The sequence below is a fragment of the Vulpes vulpes genome, chromosome 11 (genome assembly GCF_048418805.1).
Source record: "Vulpes vulpes isolate BD-2025 chromosome 11, VulVul3, whole genome shotgun sequence".
In the NCBI taxonomy this organism is placed as follows: Eukaryota; Metazoa; Chordata; class Mammalia; order Carnivora; family Canidae; genus Vulpes; species Vulpes vulpes.
Genome location: NC_132790.1, coordinates 80,746,470 through 80,770,391, shown reverse-complemented (window position 1 = coordinate 80,770,391; position 23,922 = coordinate 80,746,470). Strand labels below are relative to the sequence as shown.

The following is a 23,922-nucleotide window of genomic DNA, read 5'->3' as shown; positions in this document are numbered from 1 at the left end:
GGAGGAAGTCTGAGCAGCAAGGAGCCAGTCATGACAGGTGAGGGGTAATGGCCCATCAAAGGCCCCAAGCAAGGAGTAAGTTGGAATACTTGAGGAAGGAAAAGAAAATTAGTGTGATTGGAGTGCAGGGGTAGAAGGCAATAAGGAGATCCTGAATGGGCACTGCACCAGGAGTCTGTGGGGTCATGTTAAAGCCTCTGCCCTCACATCAATTAGGTTTAGATCTTGGACAAGTTATCATCTTAGGATAGCACCAGTTTCCTCATCTGTTAAATGGAGTGGCAATTGCTAAAGGAACTTGCTTTCAGTTCTTAAAGCATATGATTTTAGGATTTTTCCATATACTTTAAAGAATAAAAATCCTGTCCTGGATAATGAAAGAAGGGAAGCAAATGGAAATATCCTGACTTCTAATCCCTTTCAAGATTTAGCAATTGCTTATATGATGCCTCTTCCATTCTCCCTCTCCCCATTCTGTTGTTTTATTTTAAAGAAAATGAAAATCATTTGATATTTACCTAACCTTTTCTCATAGTATCAAAGGGTAAACTCCTTGTTTAAGAACTCCTTGTCTAAGGGCTCCAGGTCTGCTTCTAAAGAGCCCAACTTGAGACACTACTGAAAGAAAAAAAATGAATGTCCTGACAGTATCAGATCAACTTTTTGAGTGAAATATAGGACATTTTTTCCCCTATGGAATTTTTGTATCTAAGCTATTTAAGAATAGGTTTTATTTTTTAGCTCAATTATTTTGCATTTAACAGAGGTCAAAATAACAATAAGATATCAATGAAATAATGTGACTCTTTTATCTGAGCTTCATTTTCCACCTTCAGGGCTTCTTCTAAGCCATGGTGAACTGCTTAGATGTGACTGCATGTGTCACAGATAAGAAAGCTGCCCAGCCACTCAAACTTCCATTTAAGCTGGCACTTGCCAACCCTGGGGAGCTGGCCATGCTTCATAATGACCTCCAGGTCAGAGTTGGAATCTTAATAATTATTACCCCACCTCAAACGCCCCACACTGGAGCTTCAGATCCTCTCCCTTTTTATTCATCTCTCTTTTTTTTTTTTAAAGATTTATTTATTTATTCATTCAGAGAGAACGAGAGAGAGGCAGAGACACAGGCAGAGGGAGAAGCAGGCTCCATGCAGGAAGCCCGATGTGGGACTCGATCCCGGGTCTCCAGGATCACACCCCGGGCTGCAGGCGGCGCTAAACCGCTGCGCCACCGGGGCTGCCCTCCCTTTTTATTCATCTCTTGCTGTAACCTGGGATGCCAAGGATGACCTAGCAGGTACTCAGGGTATGGTCCTTTATCTAGGTCACTCCTGGACCCTTGCTTCTCGGTCTTTAGGAGAAAGTGGGCATATTCTCATTTCTTTAGCTAACCAAGGAATTTCTAAATAAACTGTAGCATCTTTTTTTTATCTCAGAGGGCTCTGGTACTCTCTCCCAATGTTCTCCTATAATTAGCAAGCCTCACAGCAGCTTGCACATAGCCTGAGATTTGTCCTGTGGGGAGACAGTTGTTTGACTTTTGAAAGAACATCTCAGGGAAATCATTAAAGCACTTATACTCAGTGTTAAATAGACTCAGTGAAGAGAGGACACAGGAATTCCATTTCTGCCTCTTCTCATCAAACACAGCACAATTATATACCCAACACTAGCATTTACTGGCAAGGCCAGAAGCATACCCTATGCACCAACTACATATGGACATGTGAGTCACATCTAGAGCTATTCCTGCCCTGAGGGCTCACCATTAATTTGCACTTCGTGTCCTCTGAAGTTCAGAGCCCTATAGTGCTTGGCCCATGCAAAACTGTCCTGGGAGCTTTTATACCAGCTCAAATCACTGTGTGTGTGTTTCAAACACTTAGCCCTTTATCTATTACAGTTACAGTACTCTCTCGCTCTTATATTATAGTAAAACTTCTCCAAAAAGCTGTATCAACTCAGTTCATTTACTTATACTCTTCTTACTCCTGGACCCACAACCACCATCTACTGAGTACCTGTTTTGAACTGGGCAATGTGTTAAGTGCTCCATATACTTAAATCAACAACTCTATGAAGTATAACAATATTATGCTATAGTCAGTTGAATGGTCTCTCAAAAGTTATGTTGACATCTTAACTGTGAAACCTGTGGATATGACCTTATTTGGAAAAAAGAGTCACTGCAGATATAATTAAGTCAAGGATCTTGAGAAGAGATCATGCTGATTATCCAGGTGGGCCCTGAATCCAATGACAAGTGTCCTTTTAAGGACCTTCCTCTGGGAAGGCCACATTAAGACAGAAGCAGAGTTTGGAGTGATATAGACATAAACCAAAGAACATCTTGGAGCTACCAGAATGGAAGAGTCAAGAAAGTGTTTTCCCTTGGTGCCTTTGGAGGAAATACGACCCTGCTGACACCTAGATTTCAAACTTCTGGCCTCCAGAATTATGAGAGAGAGAGAAAAAAAAATCTGTTGTTTGAAGCCACCAAGTTTGTGGTAACTTGTTATGGAAGTCATAGTTTCATAGATAGGATAACTGATAAAGATGCTCACGAAGCAAATGAGTAGTAAGACTGGCCACAGCTCACAAGGTACCCTGAGCAATACTGTGGTACAGTCAGAGCAAAGGCAAGGTAATTCACTTTATGAGGAGCTCTAAGGATGCCTGCAGCAGATAAAAGATATATTCTCTTGAGAAGAAAGGCTCAAACACTTCTGAGGGACAAGAGCAAAGAGAAGAGAGAGTCTAGTGATGGAAATACCCAAAGAAAAGGAAGGGGAGGTAAAAAGGAGGGGGAGATATGAAAGACAACACTGCAAGGGCAACGTGTCTTAGGTTTTGGGAGATTTTTAGATTCTAGCCTGAGAGTCTCTAGCGTCCATCACATTTATAAAGGCAATGGTTACACATTTCAGAAAATTTTCAGATTAGATTTTTTATAAAGCAAACATGAGGTTGCTGAAAAAAAAATCCTGTTTCTTTATTTTAAAAATCCTGCTCAAACTTCTCTTATGCAGAACAATCTTTCAGAATTTTGCCAGATCCTGCTAAGCTAGAAAACACCCTATTGGGACACCTGTGTGGCCCGGGGTCCTGGGATCAAGTTCTCAATCAGGCTCCCCATGGGAAACTTGCTTCTCCCTCTGCCTATGTCTCTGCCTCTCTGTGTTTCTCATGAATAAACAAAATCATTTAAAAAAGGGAAGAAAACTCTCTGTTAAAACAGTACCCACAAATGAAGCTTAAGTACATTAATGAAAATTCCACTGAGTTGTAACCTAGGTGAGGACATGCTAGACTGTCTTTCACATTCCTTTTTAAATTTTTTAACAGGATTTTCTAGGCAACGGCACACTATAACAACAAAAGAAACAAACTATTTAAGGACAGTATTAACATGGCAACCCACGCTTAGAAATTTTGCATTTATGAAATTTTTATACCCTTCTCAATTAGCTCTCACAATAATCATCAAGGTATATATTTTTATAATCTGTGTATTGTAGTTAAGGAAAATGAAGTGGCTCTGGAAGGTTAAGTACTTGATGCAAAATCCCATAATTAGTATGAGAAGTGAGAGCTCAAAGTACATCCTTTAAATCCAAATTCTATGCTCTTTCCCACCATATGCTTTAGCAAAAGTACTTTCACATAGAAAGTTGAATTTACTCATGAAGAGTTAACATTTAAATTTGCATAAGTCAGCAGTTGTCTTAAGTGTGAGCCTGATTTCCCTCAACTACATTTTTGCCAACCTTGTAATAGAAAATGCTCAAAAAAAAAGTACTCAAAAGTCATAAAATTGTCTTTAAAATATTTTCTCAGTCTTCACTGTAATTGCTTACAATGAGAAGGTCTTATTAAAGTTTGTTTAATCTGCATAAGACACTTTGTTGACTTATACAAATTAAAAAATCACAACTTAAAATGTAAAAGACATTAAATCAACATGACACTTTTAAGGACCCAGTATGTCTAACTTCCTGGGTTAATGTCACATTTGAAAGTGTTACTTCCTCAATTTTTCTGTGTGAATGACTTTTCCTTCAGAACCAAAGAAATCAATTTTCCCTAGAGAACATTTGCAAATTTTTTCATAATGAAAAAAAAAATCAACTTCAAATTCTTGATTTGCAAACGAATTATCCATCATGAAGTAAGGAAGAAATAGTCTTATAAAATCAAGTTCTAAAATGGACCCACTGTAGTGAACAGTCAGAGCTAAGGGCTACTCTTATGTTTTCCCTTTGCTTTATTTCTAATCCTAGCTAGTCCATTCCTTGTGCTCTTGTTCTTTTAAAACAGAGTAAAAACTGAGGTGGAAACAAAGGCAGAAAAAAATTAAGTTTTCTTACTACTTACAGCCGATTGATGAGTCCTTGCAAAAGAGTGACATTCCCCTAGAAACTCAACTGGCTCGATGTTAAGACTTTGCAAGGGCAAAAGGCAATCTTAGCCTGATCCCCAGGATCCTGGAAGTCTACTTTACCATATAAAAATTCCTTTAGAAATTTTCTTTATCTCTAAACCCCTCAAGATACATGTTGGCAATCATCACCTAAGCATATAACCGATCGATATATACCTGAAGAGTCTCATGACTAAGGTTTTATTAGATGGCAATCAGTGACCTTTTCCCAACAATAGCTAGCCCCTGAAGGTCCTGGAAACCGTGCTTTCAAAATTCCTTAGAGACTTACTTATCCCTAACCTCCTTCACCAAAGACATCTCAAGAATTCTTTCTTGGCCATTGGCTTTAAACCCTAACATTTTTTTCTACATCACTAACTTCCAGTATATCCTGAAGGGTAATTCAGATTTTAACACTTCCTAATCCTACAACACTGTGATTCTGCTAGTTCTCTCCCTGACATCTCTCTTACTCTTTCTTCCTAGCTCACCCTGTTTTGTTCCAAGATCCATTTCACCGCTAGGCAGCTCAAGTGATAACAGGGAAGCTGAAAAGCTTCCTTCTGCTCCAAGATAGCTTTTCATAAATCTAAGACAGTGATTTTCAAAGTGTGGTCCCAGGACCAAACTTTTGGCATCACTGAAAATTTAGAAACGCAAATTACTGTCCCCACCCCATATCTGCTGAATCAGAAATTCTGGGGGTAGAGCTCAGCAATCCATGTTTAAACAAGTTTTCAGCTGATGCTGTTGCATGACTAAGTTTAAAGCATTGCTCTAAGCCAGTGATTCTCAACCCTGGTTGCATATTATAATCATCTGATGCCCAATCACCATACTCTCCCCTAAAGATTCTGATTTAATTGATAAAAAGTAGGGATTGGTCACCGGGATTTGTTAAAAGCTTCCCAGGTGATTCTACTGTAAATTAGGGTTAAGAAACATTGATAAAAACCAATAAGAATAATCAAGCCTAAAATACGGAAATGCAGTTTTGACGAAACAGATTCCTCTATTTCCATAACACTGACTGAAGACCAAATGTGTCATTACCGTTATTATAGCCACTGGTGATAGCATGAGAGAAATGCAGATTGATAAATTGCTCTTAGCTAGCTACTAAATAGGACATGCTCTTTTATTTCCTTAAGAGCACAGTCTTTAGTAGCCTCAAGAGTGACAGATTTGCAAGAGGTGATGGATAGACAATCCAACAGCTACTGGCAGTGAAGGCACACTCAGTTGGTATGTTTCGTATGGGAAAGAGTGAATGTCATTTGGAAAAGAATTTTTGGTAAGCCAGGATTTGAACCCAACCAGTCTTAATCCAAAACAAAGCCCTTAATTATGGCTGCCATACTGTTACTCTCTATGGATGTTATGAACAGGCAGTGTAAGACGCCTTCAACAGTGTGGATGTTACGAACAACACAAGGGAAGATACCTTCAACGGTGGGGAGGAGATGAAGATCCTTGATTTCATATGCATTCATAATGCAATATGTTTATGATTGCCTGTAACATCTAAAAGAGCCTAAGTTTCTGGAGTCAGCGGAAAAAAATCCTCTTACTTATCAGGAGAAACAAACCATGAAGACAGAATACATGAACCAACTGCAATTAGTCCAGTATATGCAGAGCATGCAACAGCAAGATGCATCAATAATAATACAGAGCATGACTTAAGAAATATAAATGCCTGAGTACAGAGCAACGCTTAATTACTAAATATAACCACTCCTTAACTCTAAGTATCCAAACAATTTTGACTTGAATAGATATTGACATATAAAAACTTATTTTCATAGCTCATAATTAGTTTAGTCTTCTTAATAAAGTAGCACAGTACATAGCACCTATGGAGAGATCAAATCTGCTAATTCAGAACTTAGTACCTCCCCACAATGTCATGTTCTTCAAGGTTTGTGATGATGCTTATCTTCCATTATTACTTCTTTTTATTAAAAAACTGTGATATGGCTTGGGAAAAGCAGTCTTTATCATGTTAACTCCTTCCTCTGTAGAATGGGATCAATAATAATGAATGTCCTACTTGCTCTGAAATTCTGAGAATTAAGGCCCAGTAAGAAAACTGGCATTTATTGTAGGTCTTCTATGTGCTATTATCTCACTCAACTTATGTAGTGGGTGGTCATATTGCATTTTACATATGAGATGCATGGAGGTAATAAAGTAATTTACCTGACACAAGCCACTTATTATGTGGTAGTGCCAGGATTTGAACCCAGGTCTACAGATCAAAAACCCAGGTATTCTTAGCACTAGTTTCATATCTTTTAGTGTAAAAATGACAAATGAATGCAGCATTTGTTTTTTACAGAACTGTAAAGGTTCTCATCTCCACCCCCCTCATCCTCAAGCTTTCAGTTGTTCCAAAGTATCATATGTAAAATGTGTTAAACTTTCCCAAAGGGCTAAAGCTGGCAGAATGAAATACTCAGTACTGTACTGTGGAATGGAGCCCAAGAAATAAAACAAATTAAACACAGTCAGTTGCAATAAAAGTAAAATATTAAAACCTCAATTTCCCTGCCTGCCAAAGACTGCATCCCTTAGCCCCTATCAGACACACAGAAACCCCAGTGACTGTTGATTGTGATGCAGTAATCCAGAGACAGCCTGGATCTTTTTTCCTTTTTTTTAACTTCACTTGACATCACTACTAGGATGCAAACTTTATCAATCATGGGTTAGAACCACCCCTAGCTAGCCACAGAACAGCAGAAGGGCCACAATGATTTTTTTCTGCACATAGTGAAGGCACCAGGCAAGATGAAAACAATGGGCATGAACAAAGAAGTCAGAGAGACCTGATGTGAATTCTGACTCCATCAACCTAGGGCAGTCCTTAACTTACTCATCAGTTAATACTTCTTCATCTTGAAGCATTTGCCTCTGGAATGAATGAGATGATATAGGTAAACCAATAAGCAGATGTCTGTGACACAGTTGGCACTCAAGAGGGAATAGCCTCTCTGATGATAAAGACAATTTATAAACTCACTCATGTTCATTAGTAAGTAACTGCTTGTTTGTTTTTTTAAAACAAATTTTGTAGTAGACTAAAGAGGACTACAAATTCTTACTATTCTTCCCTTTGAGAGTTAGAGTCCAATACCTCTCCTCTTGAATAAGGAATGGTCTTAATGACTCCTTTGGCCAATACAGTGTGACTGAAGTATTGCTTTTGGGCTTCCCAGCCTAAATCATAACAGGCCTTGTAGGTTTTGCCCTGGCCTCACAGCTGTGAGTGCCATGTAGTAAGTCTGACTACCCCAAAGCCTCTACACTGTGAAGAAGTCCCCACTTTGTCATGTGAAAAGGTCTCAGGGAAAAAAGATGTTGAGTGGGCCCCAGGCTGGTCCAGCCTCCAGCCCATTGTGGAATCTCCGCCAACCCCTACCCAAATGGCAGGTGCATGAACAGTATAAGTGATTGTTGTTGCTTCAGTCTACAAAATTTGGGGGTGGTTTGCTATGCAACAAAACAACCGGGACACTCTATCAGGCTTTTTCCCCCAAATTAAAAACATCAATTTGCTATGTTACATAAAGTAACAGTAAGTTTACATTGCTCCTGTAGTTCTCAAGTCTGTTTCCGACACTGAAAAAAACATTGTTTGTGGACAACTTTAATCCAAGTGTAGCTTAATAACTGGCTGAGGAATGACATATACCAGCTACTGAGTGTGTATGTGTGCCAGAGATTAAGTTAACTTGGGTTTTACTGAATATCCAATTCTCTCGAAAAATAAACAAATGCTGTAACAACCCTTCATTTTTATGAAATTGTGAAAACCATTTCTCTGAAGGCAGACTAACTGACCTACTGCCCCAGTGCTTGACTTCTCCATTCTACAAATGTGGGCTTCTCCAGCCAGCTATCTAGTAAACAGGGTGGTTTATTAGGGGCCACCACTACCCACCTCCTAACTAGCTGAAATCTGCCTACCCTGGGCTGCTTGTGTCTTAGGCAAGCCTGCAAACAGTGAAACTGTTAAGACAAAGTTGATTTCAGCAGCATTCCAGTTAACGTTTGAGGAAAATCCCCTTAGTTTTTACAAAGGCTCCACTTAGGAGGATAGGCCTCATTAGCATAAGACTTGATCTCTGACCCATGGAATACTTAACTGAAGCCTTTTAAGTAACATACAAACATAACATTACAAAAACTTCGGGGCGAATAGTCAGCATAGGAGAACTCAAGTAACATTTTGCTGCCTTTCAAATCTACAAGCTCTCTTTCATTTCCTGTTTTTTCCTCCTGCAAAGCCTGCTTTCCTCTTCTTGGATGGGGGTTCGTGTGTTTGTGTGTGTGTGTAATCCTATCTAACCTTAAAATGTCCACTCTCCCATCAAAGCAGTTAATTTTCCTTGATGACACTGCTTCTTCAATCTATAAAGCCCACTTTTTAACAAGCAGGCTTATTATTTTTTTAAAAAAGGCAAAAATCCACAGTCCTATAGGATGCATGAAGAAAACATGAAAGAGGCCATTTAACGTTTCACGGGCTGAAAACAGGGTGATGGGACCTGTGGTTCAGGGATTAGAATTCAGTGGCAGAAATAAGTTAACCTGAATGCTTTCTATAAAGTGCTTTGCACTGGGGGTACAAAATAACCTGAATAATAAATTCTAAGGGCCCACTGGTGATTTGCATCTCAGTCTCTTATGTCATTTTTTAAGCAAAAGTTAAAAAGGAACCATCCAGCCTAGGAAAGATAGGCCTTCTATATACCTCAGCAAAAACCAGGTAAGTACAAAATCTGAATTTCCAGATTCTTCCAACTCAATGGCTTTGGTTTGACCTGGAGTGGGCAATGTCTATTGTCCCAAGTGGGTCAACCTGAATATCAAACCTACTAACTGGTATTGGTTTTTACATTCACTCAGTAACAACTGCAATCCCAAAGGTTATAGTCACTCTGGGGCAACTGGAGATTTGTGCCACAATCCACAAAACACATGAGCAACATGCATAAAGTCATAATCAAACATTTCATTCTACCATCAAACCTAAAGAAATCATATTTTTATCACTCATTACTTAATAACACACATAATTAAGCAAAACATTCCAAGTCAGAGGTTGTACAGTCACTGAATGGTAACAGGTTCTATATGACAAAATCCAAAAAAACACAGCCTACGATTCCTTTTCTGTGAGGAACCTACAGAAGATCATACTGAAACCCTTTATTCTGCCACAAAGCCAAGAGCAATAATGTTTTTTGAAGCTCATCTTTAAATTAACTATGCTTAACATGCCAACTTAGAATGATTATAACAGAGTATACATTACAACTGATGCCTAAAACAATAGAATGACTTAATACTTGATAGTTTAACTACCTAGACGAAGCAGAGGGAAATTTTCCATTGAGCAAACTCTGGTTTTCCTCCAGATAATGTAGAAGTTTCTGGCACTGGACAAATAATACTGGTATATTCTAAAAGAAATGTGATATCAACTTACTTAATAGTTGGCAATAGAGGGCCTGTAAACTTCTCTTCATGGTATCATCTGGTCCTGCGTGTCCTCCAGTTTATTCATGATTCTGTCTAGGAAATGGGAAAAGAAAATTGTTACACCCAGTGAACATAATCCAAGTCAATAATCAGAAAGAACTCCACTCAACATGATCCTGGTTGTAAAGCTTAAAATATCTGACTTTGAAGAGGAAAATCCTTAGAATGGATATAATTTACAATCATCTATGTTAATATAAATATCAATTCAGGGATCCCTGGGTGGCGCAGCGGTTTGGCGCCTGCCTTTGGCCCAGGGCGCGATCCTGGAGACCCGGGATCGAATCCCACATCAGGCTCCTGGTGCATGGAGCCTGCTTCTCCCTCTGCCTGTGTCTCTGCCTCTCTCTCTCTCTCTGTATGACTATCATAAATAAAAAAATAAAATAAAAAAAAATAACCTGACAGTCCTCGCAAGTGGGGACAACTGTTATAAAATAAATAAATAAATAAATAAATAAATAAATAAATAAATATCAATTCATCAATTGGTTAAAACACTATTGAAAGAAACTCATGAACAACTAGATATGAGAGTCTGACTTAGGAACTTTTGAGTACTTCCAATTAACCTCCTCCTGAATCTAGAGATTTTGTTTTGAAACAGGAAAAATAAAAAATTTCTAATCTTATTTCTGTTATGGTATTCAACCAAACAGAACAACCCCAAAAGCTTCACCACACTTGAAACTGTATTACATTAAATAAATTTTCTATTATTTTCTGGTTATAAAGGATAATCGAGTATAGAATATTTGGAAAACATAGCTAAACTAAGTAGAGATAATATATAAGAAAATACAAATTACCTATCTCTGCAGCCTTTCCATGTGCATTTCTATTTATCTGTCTTATCTTTTATTTTTAAGTAGGCTCTACTCTCAATGTGGGGCTTGAACTCACCACCCAGAAATCATACCGACTGAGCCAGCCATCTTCTACTGTACATTCTAATTTTTCTCCCTAGCAGAAAAATCTTGTGTTACCATTACTTCACTACATTATTTTAAATGGGTCACAGTATTTCTTTAAGGTAAATTCCTAGAAATGCAATCACAAGGACACAATTTGAGGCTTTTGAAATATACTGCCAAATTACCCTTCATCAGTACCAGTATATGAGACTATCCATTAGACTACAACCTACCCAATAATGGAAATTTATAATTTCTTTACATCTTTGTCAAAAAATAGGCAAGTATTTCATCTCATTGTTTTAATTTGCATTTTATAAGTTTATTAATCATTTGTTCTTTTTAAAATTTTTAGTTCACATTTGACAAAGATACTTTTTTTTTGACAAAGATTTTTTGGTAAAGCTCCTAAACCTTCTCCTAAGTTCATCCATCACTTCCTTATAAAATCTAGGTTTAGCAAGAACTCTAAGTCAGTTTGACCAGAACCCTCTTCTCAACATATGATTAGGTTCCTTATCATCTATCAACCCACAGGTGATAATTACCCTGGCCTGTCTTTAGCAAGAATCTTGTTAGGTTAGCTTTGCCAGGACCCTTTACCCCTGATGTTTCCTCTTAGTAATTTTCCATCCACTGACCTCCCCACCCCTCTAATTCTTGGCTATAAATGGCCACCTGCCTAAGCTGTATTTGGAGTTGAGCCCAATCTCTCCCCAACTGTAAAATCTCATTGCATTGTTCTCTATATTTATCCCAATGGTCCTGAATAGAGCCTGACTCACAATCTTTAACAAATGTCATTGAATATCTTTAACACTTTAACATTCTCTATTGGTATGCTGGGTTATTTTCTCATAATGCCTCAAGCGAAACTGATTTATCTTTCAAATATTTTTGCTGAGATATAATTCATTTATTATGAAATTCAGCCTTTCAAGTATGCACTTCTGTGGTCATTAGTATATTCAAGTTGTGTAATCATCACCAGTACCTAATCAGAACATTTTTCATCACTCTAAAATAAAACAAACTAAAAAAAATCCCCCAAACTCCTATGTTTATTAGAAGTCATTACCCTTCTCCCCTCCTCCCAGTCCCTGGCAACCACTAGTCAACTGTAGATCTGCCTATTCTGTACATTTCATATAAATAGCATCATATAACATTTAATTTTTGTATCTGGCTCTTTCACTTAGCATAATGTTTCTTAGGTCCATCCATGTTGTAAGGCATGCTTATCCCCCCTTTTTGTGAAAATGATAAACACACTCATACACATCCACACACACCGATGGTTAAAGAGACCTTCCTTAGTTCAGGATTACAGAAACAATTGCCTATATTTTCTTTTTGTATTTTTAAATTTCCTTTAGATCTGTTTTTGGACTTTGTGTTACATTTTATGTCTCTGTTTGCTTGTTCTTCCACTATAAGTGCTGTTTAAATTAAACTCTTGGTAAAGTTAGGACCTCATTATTATTCTTTTTAAGATTTATCTTGTTCTCTAAATTTGTTTTTCCCCTAAATTAACTTTATCATTTTATTAAATTCCAGAAAAAATATTAGTATTATAGTTGTAATTATTTTCTACTTGTTTTAAAGATTTGATCTCTTCAAAATCCAAATGTGGTAAGGAGAATGATAAATAATATTTTAAAAATTATAGCTCTGAAGATCAGAATTCTTTTCAGGAAGTGAGAAGTATTTTTTTCTGGTGTGTGTGCAATAATAGCTTAATGACTACTTAAAGCCCTCCCCCCCTTCCCGCTGAGTGTGATCTGGATGAGGAAGAGGGAGAGAAAAAGAAATTTTTCTCCATTATAGAATAACAAGAGATTTCAGTTCTGAGAGACTAAGAAGGAGGGGCGAAGGAGTCCAGACATCAGAAGGCTGAAGAGTTGATACACAAAAGGTGCTGAGAATCAGAAAAAGAACAATTTGGGCAGGCTGGGTGGCTCAGCGGTTTAGTGCCGCCTTCAGCCCAGGATGTGACCCTGGAGACCTGAGATCAAGTCCCACGTCGAGTTCCCTGCATGGAGCCTGCTTCTCCCTCTGCCTGTGTCTCTGCCTCTCTCTCTGTGTCTCTCATGAATAAATAAATGAAATCTTAAAAAAAAAAAAAGAGCAATTCCAAAAGACAGAAGTGAGACCTAAGAATAAAAGATAAAATGAGAAATTTCCAAGAGGAGATGACCCATAAACTTTAAGATGCATAACATTTAATTTTTCATTGCTTGTTTTATGCTGTTTGTACTTAAATACATCAATACATCTATTCTCCATAATGCTTATCCACCACCAGTACTCTCAAAATGTCAGAAGTCTTGTACAAAATAGCCTTATATTAGTGGTGCTCAGCTGGGCAATGATAGAACAGAGACTACCTCTCAACACAAGGGTGACCAGGAACAGGAAAAGCCATGGGAATCATTAAGTAATAGTTAGTGGGCATCTATGGAGGAGTAAGTAAGTGCTCAATTTTAAAGCAAGTAAATATATGAATGAATAAATAAATAACAGGAGAGCAGAGACACAATTGTTTATATTGATCAAGGAGAACATAAGCCCCTTAGTCATCTCTAGAAATGCTTAGTGATTTTTGAGAAACAGACTTTAAAAAAAAAAAAAATTTATTTATTATTTATGATAGACAGAGAGAGAGAGAGAGGCAGAGACCAGGAGGAGGGAGAAGCAGGCTCCATGCCAGGAGCCCGACGCAGGACTCGATCCCGGGACTCCAGGATTGCGCCCTGGGCCAAAGGCAGGCGCTAAACCACTGAGCCACCCAGGGATCCCCGAGAAACAGACTTTTGACAACACATGAAAGAGAGCCATTTTATTCACATATCAAAGGAACACTGAGCTCATAAATCCAGGACACTTGGTATCATCTGGGTTATACAGGTTTATTCCACCTACAAGCACCATGTGGCTTATATTTATTCAAAATTAATCTTTATTTAGATCTTTTTGTGGAGTTTTGCAGTGTTTTTCCTTGAGTTCTACAATCTTAAGTCAAAGTTTGAAGCAAAAGGGAAAATATAAACTTTATTACATAAAAAAAATTCCAAAATAAAAACTGTAATTAAGTAAAAATACAAATGAAAACCTAAAAAAAAATGTTCAGCAAAGAGTTAACATCCCTAAAACTTATTTGTAACCCTCAAATCAATTCTCATGGTGCCTTAGCAATCATTTGCATACATGCTTAGAGTGGGGAAAATTGGAGTTGCTCAACACACATGATCCCAGCTGAGGTTAAACAAGGCAATGCTCTGTCATCACCAAGTGCTGTCTAGTGCTCCGAAGTGCAAGAAGGCATGAGTTATGGGGCTGTTGGCTGTGAGTTCAAAACTAATGAATTAACAGTATATATTACATAATGTATCTAGAAATACTGTGTTTCTATAAACAGAAACACATATAAAACTAAAGTTATGTATGTATCAATTAACAAAAATGTGACCTGAGGCTGGGCCTTAATTTCCCCTGAGAGTGATAGCTTGGTATTCACTAGTTCAGTATTGGTGAAAACTTTACAGAACATAACTACCATGAATCGTGAGAATTAACTGCATTTGAGATGAACTCTAAAATATTTTGTGAGGCAAAAAATGAAGATGACTAACAATTCAGGCAAATAGCTGGCACAAAACAGAACAATGGCTCTCCATCTCTTTAGGACCTAGGAAGAGCTGATTAAGGTGATGGCCAACACATCTTATGGTGCCCTTTGGGAAAATGAAGTGGGGAGAAGAACAGGAGAGTTGACATATCAACTAAGCTCACAGCCCTGCAAAAAAGTTTGGAAAAGAGCATACATCTCCATTTTATAGGCAAGGACACAGACACCATAAATTCTGTGTTTGCCTGAGATCATACCTATCAGCTGTGAGACCTTGAGCTAGTTTCCAGACTTCTCTGATTGGAGGATTTCTTGTTTGTAAATGGGGTAAAAACAGTACTTAATGTGCCTGCTGCAAAGACTAGACAATGCATGCAAAGCACTTGTCCCTGTGCCTGGCACACAACAAGTGCTCAAAGCAAATACCTAATAGCAGAAGGCAAGATAATAACACATTAGGCCACAGCTCACCGACCACCTCTTAATTGTGCTTTTCCTAAGCTAGAAATAAACTTTGGAATATTATCCAAATAGTCCCTTTTGTTAGATCTTATTTAAATTGAATTCAGAATTTACTTTTATAAGTGGAACTTCAAGTTTGTTATTCACAATTCATGCCTTTGTCTTCCATAAAAAGGGTCTGGGGAGGCTTACTAATAGATGCAACTTGTATAACAGAATTATTAGCATATCAAGGCACATTATCAGAAATAGAGACCCAAAATTATGTGGAAAAAGGGCGGATTAATTTTACCATATAGATGCCTGGGTGGCTCAGTCTAAGTGCCTGCCTTTGGTTCAGGTCATGATCTCAGAGTCCTGGGATCAAGTCCCCAAGGGTTCCCTGCTCAGCAGGGAGTTTGCTTTTCCCTTCCCCTCTGCTAGTACTCTTTCTCTCTAATAAATAAAATCTTTAATTTTTTTTAAACATAAAATGTAATTGAATAATACATTTCTCTTGGAGCTTCCTAAAAATAAAGGCAAAAAAGATAGCATTTTTTCCCCTAGCTGCATAAATAGAGGCACAGTTTGTATTCTGTTCAGAAAAACTACCCTTTAAAAAAAATGCTACCCTTCTGTGTCACTAACTTCTAAGAAAAGATCATTAGACAATTTTTGATAGGCATTAGCATCCTCAATAGCAGTTCTATAGAATACAAACAGAATATTCTTGGCATGGCTGCTCCTTATCAACCTACAATAAAAACTAAAGTTATGTGTTGAGTAGTGATTCAGGGAAAGCATATCAATGAGCAGCAGGCACACCATGCTGTAGGGAAAAGAATCAGGAAGGCCTGTCATTGAGTAATTTTGCTATGTGACCTTGACCAAGTTACTTAACTTCTCTGAGCATCAGCTTTCTTGTTTGTAAATGAGGCTGACTCCTAAATCAGAAGACTGCTGATAGAATTAAATGAAGTAAAGCACTTCCTGTGTATCTAGTACATGGCACACGTCTCTCCCTTTTCCCCCAAGTGAATGTGAGAATAGAGAAAATTAGGAAAATGAAAGGAACTGATATTTAGCAAGTCACCCCAGATCCTATCAGGAGCAGTGGATTACTTCAAGAAAGCAAATATGAATGCTAATTTACATAATAAATCATACATGGATATATGTGTCCACAGGGCTAAGTTTGAGTTATAATAGGTTTTTAGTCAAATTTTTTTGATACGGATGATTTGCATATTAAACAGGAATATTCTTTACTTCCATAAAGAAAGAGATGTTCTTATCATTATTCTGAAACTAGTGGCCCTTCTTTCTTCCAAATTTTCTCAGTTTTGAGCAAGAAAGAGTTCGCTTTCCTCTGAACCTATGATCAACAGTGTGAGCCTGATTACAGTGTGTCACTTTGTCTCTCAGTCCTGGGAGTTTATAGGAGATAGTGGTGACTATGGTGAACTTGAAAACATGAAGGAATGCTATTTTTAGGCTCTAGTCAATTGTCAGCAGAAGTCTTTTATTCATTAAGCTGAAAATTTTCACAAAATTTCCCCCAAAAATTTTCAAGAGAAGCCATACATTTAGATATCTTTCCCTATTTTAAAATACTAGCAATTAACTCACATGGGACAAGGCTACAAGTCAAAAGAAATAGGACTGTGTGATTTCTGATTTATAAAGGCTTTCCTGGTAAAGAACCTGCATGAGTACTTTTCTAGCAAACCGAGGAGGAGAATGTCTGTCTGTGGAGAGAATCCTACTGATGGAAGAAGGAGTACAGATCTACCCTCCACCTGAGCTTGGCTAGGTTTGTCCTCTAGCAACCTTGGAGGCCAGGATCTCAGTAAACTCTGAAGAATAAAAAACCCTTCAATAGTGCTCCTTTCTTCTCTCCCCTTTCCTATTTTCTTCTCTGAAAAATAAAATATTGGAGGCTGTCAGATCCACAAGATGCTGAATTCCAAACAAAAGGGCAAAAACTGTTCACCTTCTACTAAGGAAAAGCCTACAAAAAGGAATCAATTAATGTGGATTCTGCTTGGAGGACTGAGAAGTAATTGCCTGAGTGTTCCTTAAGACCAGCTAGAGTTTATTTACATGTGCTGGGGGGAAGAGTGTTCTGCTGTCCATAGTCACTGAAGTCAGCAATGGGGTAAAAATAGGATCAGGAACCTGAGGCTTACTGGAATGACACTGACTTCTTTATTTCAGCGTTACAATGTATTAAGGCCATTTATCTCATTTGAGGAGATAGAAAGGTGCTTGTGTAAGTTGAAGAATACATACCAATTTTCCCTTTTATGGTTTGGGTATTAAAGACTATACAGTGAGGTTAGGGAATTAAATGATATTATAACAATACCAAATACTAAAGGAAGATGTTTCATCACTTTGACTGCACTGTTTATGAAAAAAGATTATTTCTTGTCCACGGCAAGCACATTCATTTTTCTTTTTTTCTTTTGCAGTGCCTGAAAAACATCTCCAGAGATTGAATTTTAGGACCTAAAAATATGTGTATTTCCTTTGGGAAGCAAGTATTTGTCCTAAAGATGTGCCAAGTTTTTATTTACAATGGAAAGGGAGGGAAGGCCATATGAAATAGGCAAAACTCTTATCAGAATGTTTTCCATGTGGAAAGAACATTTAAATCATGATGCATGCTTTGAAACATGTAATATATTTCAGTATGTGAAATTAGTCATAATATCATAGTCTTTGCTAAATTTTTTTTCTTTGCTAAATTTTAATTTTGATCTCAAAAATATTTTTTTCTTCTATTCCTTGTCCTTAGCTTCTCTCACCCCACTTCAATCCACACAAAGACTTCTGTAATTTTTGAGCTAGTGTGAAGACAGTTTTAATTTATGGTTTTGGTTTAATCTTTTAAAATATGTAATTTACATCAGGTGACTCCAGAGGATAGGTAGTCTATTAAATGTACAGTGGGATAAAAATTCTAATGAAATGAAAAATTATGTAGGTAAGAGTGAGGTAGTCCAATATAAAACAGATATAGCCTGAAGTGTGAGGTTCTATGGATTCTACTTCAATCGGCAGGCAAGGCCATCAGAGGAGGGCTGTGCTGTCTGCTTCAGCTCAAAGATGTCCTGCAGCTCAGTGTCTGTAGTATAGTATAGAGGGCATGAACCAGACATTTGATACAATAGATTTTAGGAAATTGGACATGAAGGACACGTAGGGGAATAGCCAATAGAAACCTTAGTTGCCCGGAGTACCTAAGTAAATAGGTGGTTTTCTGGTGGATACTCAACAGCCTCTGACAAGACCTTCCATCTCTTGTCTAGGGCTAACCCACAGTTGCTACTGTAGTGTGCAAAGTCACTCTCTATGTGGTACAGCAGCAGGTCATCACTCCAATGATGCTCACAACACTTGGGGAAGGGAGGAACAGGTAAAGCCATTACCTGAAGAGTATGGATTAAGATCACAGTTCCACAGTGAAGTCACAGTATTCCAAGCATTTCTGATGCTTCTCAACTTTATGCCTTCCTCCAGGAAGTTTGGGTAAAATAATACAACCAAAAATAATGTGTTTCATCTCATCTGTGAGGGACTTAAACAGCTCATTTAACTACGTTGATAATTAGACCTTTCTTTGGTAATTGGATGGGCTAGAAGAAATATCTAGAAGTAACAAAATTAGTATTCTCAAAACTATCTGATGGTCAAAATCTTTTTTTAAAATAGATTCCTTAGTTTTTCCCCTCCTCCCTGGGATTCTAATGTGTAGTCAATCAAAACCAAGGACGCTTACCCCAGCCTAAAAGAGCACTACAGACACAGTGAGGCCAGTCCTGCTTGTTCTCATTCCTGAGACTGGCATTTTACAAGAGATGGAGGAAGTGGGATAATTGATGAAACCAGATTGGTAAGTTATGTTTAAAACAGAATATGACTGATTCAGTGTTTCTTAAATATTTAGATCTACAGCCTCTCATGCAATTCAAGTTTTATGCAACATGAGTTCTTTGTGGTATTTTAGCCAATCTATCTTTGATATACCTCTCACTTATCCTTGCTACTTGGCTTCATAGGGATGTCAGGAAGATTAAGGAGACAATGACTAAACAGGGAGAGAGAATGAGGTGCGTGAAGTAAAGGGAGTGTGGAAGCTATATGCAGACTAAGAGACTGACATAAAGCTGAAACCACCCTAATCATCAATCACTTGTTCCCAAGGTACTGATGTTCCTTTTCCTGAAGACTGCATTCACAGGGGAAACAGAGTGGGGAACCATGCTACAAATTCTGAGTGGGAGGAAAGGCCACACTGAAAGGGCCTCCTTCCTGTGGGGACCATAACCAACCACATAGAGAAAAGCAGGGCAGGAGTATATAGTATAAGCAGAAAATAGACTGGAGATCCATTTCTTTGTAAAATAGAGTGCTGCAAAAGAGTAAGTACCGTGTTAGTAGCAGAGAGATTAGGGCTGGGAATAAAAGCAAATGAGACATCATCTTTGCCATCAAGGAGCTTGCAGTTTAGCAAGGGGAACAAATATCATGGCGAAAAAAGTCACTGCATAGCCAGCTTTGCCCCTACCAGCTGTACAGATTATTACACTATATTCTAGAACATTTTTTACTAATTTAGACACTGAATCTCAAGAAGGGTAGTACTTTTTCTATCAGTTAAACAGGCATCACACCTATGTTGCAAGACTGTTCTGAGAATGAAATAATACACCCATAGAGTTTAGAGCAGAGAAGTACAAAAAACATGTCCTATACCTTTAGAGTAAGGCAAAAAATGACATTTTCTGGAAAGTACCAGGACAGGTTTCTGAAGGAGATGGAATATGAGCTAAACCTGCAAGGTTAAGAGGGATTTTGACTAGCAAAGGTAAAAAAGTACAAAGTTGCTGAGTGAGGACAGTGAGACAGGGGTTTGAGGATAAGTACATTGAACAACAGAAGATCTACCTCTGACTGCTTTAACATTCCTAAACAATGCAATTTGAATATGTGACTCTCCAGCTTCACAAATGAGGTTGGGCTAATGTTCTCATTTTCTGAAAGAAGGATATATGGAGGAGAGGACAAAACTGATAGGGAAACAGCAGGCAGTAGTTAGGAAGCAAAGAGACAGAGGCTGGGTCCCCAAGGCTCAATCTTCCTTGTTCAGAACAACAAAAAAATGCCTACTAAGCATGACATTGTTGGAATGTCACTGTCTTATAAGTCTCATGCAGCTACAGGACCCAGAATCATCCCCATTGATGTTTATACAGTATCAGACAACTGCCACTGGGTGGTGCCAAACCCAAGTTTACACCTGGATAGATGTGATCCTGCAGCTGGATCCTCAGATTGCTAGGGCTAGCATTGTAGGCTCATTCTCACCATTTCATTAACTTCATAATAATGTCACCATATTATTTATACCAGCTGTTTTAAAAATGTAGTCCTTAGACCATCAGCAGCACCCAAAAAGTTGTTAGAAATGTAAATTATCAGGTTCCATTCTAGACCCACTGAATCAGAAACTCTTGGGATAGAGCCCAGCAATCTATGTTTCAATAAGCCCCACAGGATGTATGATAAAGTTTGAGAACTTTGTTTTCCAGAAGTAAATTTCTGGACCCATTTTTATGGCAGGGTTTTACTCTTCAACCGTTACCTTGGACAAATCATTTACATTTTCAAAGGACCAATAAATGAGGAAAGAGGCAGTTGGAACAGAAAGGCCCATTTCCAAAGTCTCTTTCAACAATAACATACTATGATTTATAAGTTCACCATTGGGGAAAATGTTTACAGTTCATTAGTTCAAACAGATTGTTGGTGCTGGCATTTTTGGCTCTTGTTGAGAACATTAGCATAGCGTATTTGAATTCTAATGACTGATTTGAAAATACCACCCATTTCCATTATTCAACTTTTTAAGCTAGTAAGATTAATGCTGTATGAGTAACACCTATATGGGAGGTGGGAGGTGGCATGTATTAAAACATGGGCTTAAAAAAAAAAAAACATGGGCTTTGTAGTAGAAAAACCAACAAGATGATTGCAGTGTATTTCCTAGTCTCTGTTGTGGTTATATGCATCAATAAGAACTAGACCTTTCACTGAATTAAAATTCTAAACACAAGCTGCCAGAATGGATTTAAATGATTAAATCCAAGAACTACTTTCAAACAAACCTCTTAACCAGAATCTAAAAGACTCAGCAATGACAGTCAATACTTAAAGGTGAGTCAAATGTGTAAGCCATTTGTGCCTTGCAAATCAGCCCAAATCAGAAGGGTAAAATTCAAAGCTCTAAAAATTGAAGGAAACTGAGCTGTACCTCAAATACATCAGACTGAGGACAAATCAGGATTTTTAAGAATAATTAGCCATCTGTTTTCCAGTGTTGTCCCTTCTCAAGCTATTGATACACAGAGCCATGTGGATGTAGGCTATGCAAATTAAAAGGTAGGTTCTGGGAAGGTAGAAATTTTTTGTCTTGTCTACTGCTACGTCCTCTGTGCTTAGAATAGGGTCAGGCACATAGTAGGTATTCAGTAAATGCATAAATGATCCTACAAAATTGATACAGATAGCACTGTCAAGCAGAATTTTCCATAATGATAAAAAAAAGTTCTGTACATTCTACTGTCCAAAACAGTAGCCACTAATTACAGATGGGCTATTGAACACTGAGAATGTTGCTAGTATAACCAGGGGGAATGAATTTTAAATTTAAAATGAAATAGTTATATGTAGGCACAGTTATAGAGGCTGAGGAAAATGAGTGCGTGTGTGTTGGGGGGGGGGGTGGACAGAAAAACAGTGTGTAATTCAAGAAATTTATTATCTATTATTTCTGACCAGGGAAGTGGTTCAGATAAGGGCATATTGGGTGGACAATGCTTCCTGGGCTTCAGATTCTTTCCACTTTTCCTAAAGTCCGTTGCAGCAGTTGCTGAGGTAGGGAGGACAAATTTCAGACTTAAGGAGAGATCACATTCTTCAACCACTAGGGACAAGGTGGTGTTGAACCCACAGACAAAACAGCTGGTAGAAGAGTGACTGCTATATGGCCAGAGACACTAAGAGTCTGCAGAAACAAAAGTAATGAAGAACCTGGGACTTCCCTCTTGGCTCAAATTGTTCTTGTGTTCATTCCCTCAAATATTTTCTCATGCTCCCTAAGTGCCAGGCCCTGTTTTCTTGTTTTTCTTTCTTAAGGGATGGTATTCCAAGGACTGATCCTTGCAATTGAGTTGGGCCTTGAGGTTCTTGGGCTTGTCACAAAATACACGAAATCCTGGAAAAGAAAGGGCTGCATTACAAAAAGAAATGATTAGAACCATTTAGTGTTAACTAAAAAGAGAGGGAAAAAAAAAAAAGGTATGCCTTTTTTTCTGTACCCAAACTAGTGAAAACTGATTGTTGCTTATGTGGCATAATGCCTAAAATCATAGCATACTACTATGTGCTGCCTTGACTTCTGGTAAAATCAGGAAGGCCTTGAATGGCCTACCTCCCCACTTTGGATAAGGTTCCTTAGCTAACCAACTCTCTTTATCAAAGGTATCAGGGATAGTTCCTTTTCTCCCTGAGTAACGGGTTTTAGTTCCTAACAAGCAAACGGAATTATTCAAACAAGCCAATCACATCTTCTCAGTAACCAACCAGGCAGCATCTCACCCTCCTGATCTCACCCTCCTGATAGCACAAACCTGCCTCCTACTGGCTGTTCACACTGTTCCAGAGTGCAGATCCTATGTGGCCCTGTGTGACATGCAGTGTTCTCATTTCCCAGCTAGGAGTATATGTGACTCATCAACTGCTGTTGATTGCATGCACCCAGTATTGTGTGTTTGGCAATTCCCAAACCCTAGGGTGGGATTCCTCCCTCACCAATGGAACAAAGAGGAAGTGATTAAAACAAGTTCTATGTATTTTTACATACTCTTCATAAATAATTCATCAGTTGTTGCAAGATATAATTTATTGATACTCAGGACAATCCCAACTCTTCTGAACTCTGTTATACATTGGGGCATGAAACCTGGAAAAACAAATTTCTCAGAGGGCCTTGTCATCAAGATTAGATTCTCACTGATTAGAAGCACAAGCATGACATTTGAAGGGTAAAAGAGAAGCCATTATTCCCTAGTAGCAGCTGTGGGTTAGCACTAACTAGACAAGAGATAGAAGGTTTTGTCAGAAGCTGTTGAGTGTCCATCAGAAAAACACCTATTTACTTAGGTACTGTGGTCAGCAAAGGCTTTTATTGGCCATTCTCCTATGTTTCCTTCATGTTCAATTTCCTAAAATCTGCTGTAGCAAATGCCTTTGCACCCTGGTTCATACCTTCTTGACTTCACCTTTGATTTCAGCTATAGTTGCACGGTTCCATACAGGTTTCAACTTCAGGTGGCAGCATTTCACCTCGAGTGCAGGATACACATTTCCATTTTCTATTCTAGCATTCCTCTGACATTGCTGGTGTCATGGGAGTTAGTTAGGGCCACATACATACGTGCAGTTCAGAAATACAGGGAATTAATAGCCGTGGGGCAATTCTTGGGAGCCAGTGGATACATCCTCCTACCTTTCGTCCTGTGGGAAGAAAATTCTGGAAGGTATTTTCTAGGTTTCTCAGTAGGTTCTGATAGAATCAAGCTCCCGCGATGCAGTCTATACAATACATCCCTGTTGGCCATTCCTCTTTGCTTTATTTCCCACTGCTGATCCCTAGGATCAGCTCCCAAATAACCTATCTACTCATAAGTCCTTGCCTCAAGCTTTACTTTAGGAGGAATCCAAACTAAGTGGATTTCCTGAGCTTTGTTCCTCCAGCCCTCCACAGACTGCATAAGCTTCTGATTCCTTGTATTAAAATGTTTCTTATTTTTCACACGTAGAGTGGCTTCTGTTTTCCTGACCCCACTATGATTAATATGGTTACATGATTTTCCATCACATATTAGATAATTTTA

At 38.2% G+C, this 23,922-nt stretch overlaps 1 protein-coding gene across 11 annotated transcripts in view; it reads right to left on the bottom strand.

The window, feature by feature from the left end:
* Window positions 1-23,922, bottom strand: part of TMEM108 (transmembrane protein 108) — a 640,726-nt gene that overhangs the window by 156,368 nt on the left and 460,436 nt on the right. For 6 of the 11 annotated variants that reach the window (XM_072726873.1, XM_072726874.1, XM_026015540.2 and 3 more), the window contains one exon: window positions 9,924-10,009. In XM_072726873.1, the coding sequence (XP_072582974.1) occupies window positions 9,924-9,963 (40 nt within the window). In that variant the 5' untranslated portion in view covers window positions 9,964-10,009. The remainder of the gene's footprint in view (window positions 1-9,923; window positions 10,010-23,922) is intronic. The other 5 variants (XM_072726877.1, XM_026015541.2, XM_072726875.1 and 2 more) reach the window with 1 other exon arrangement.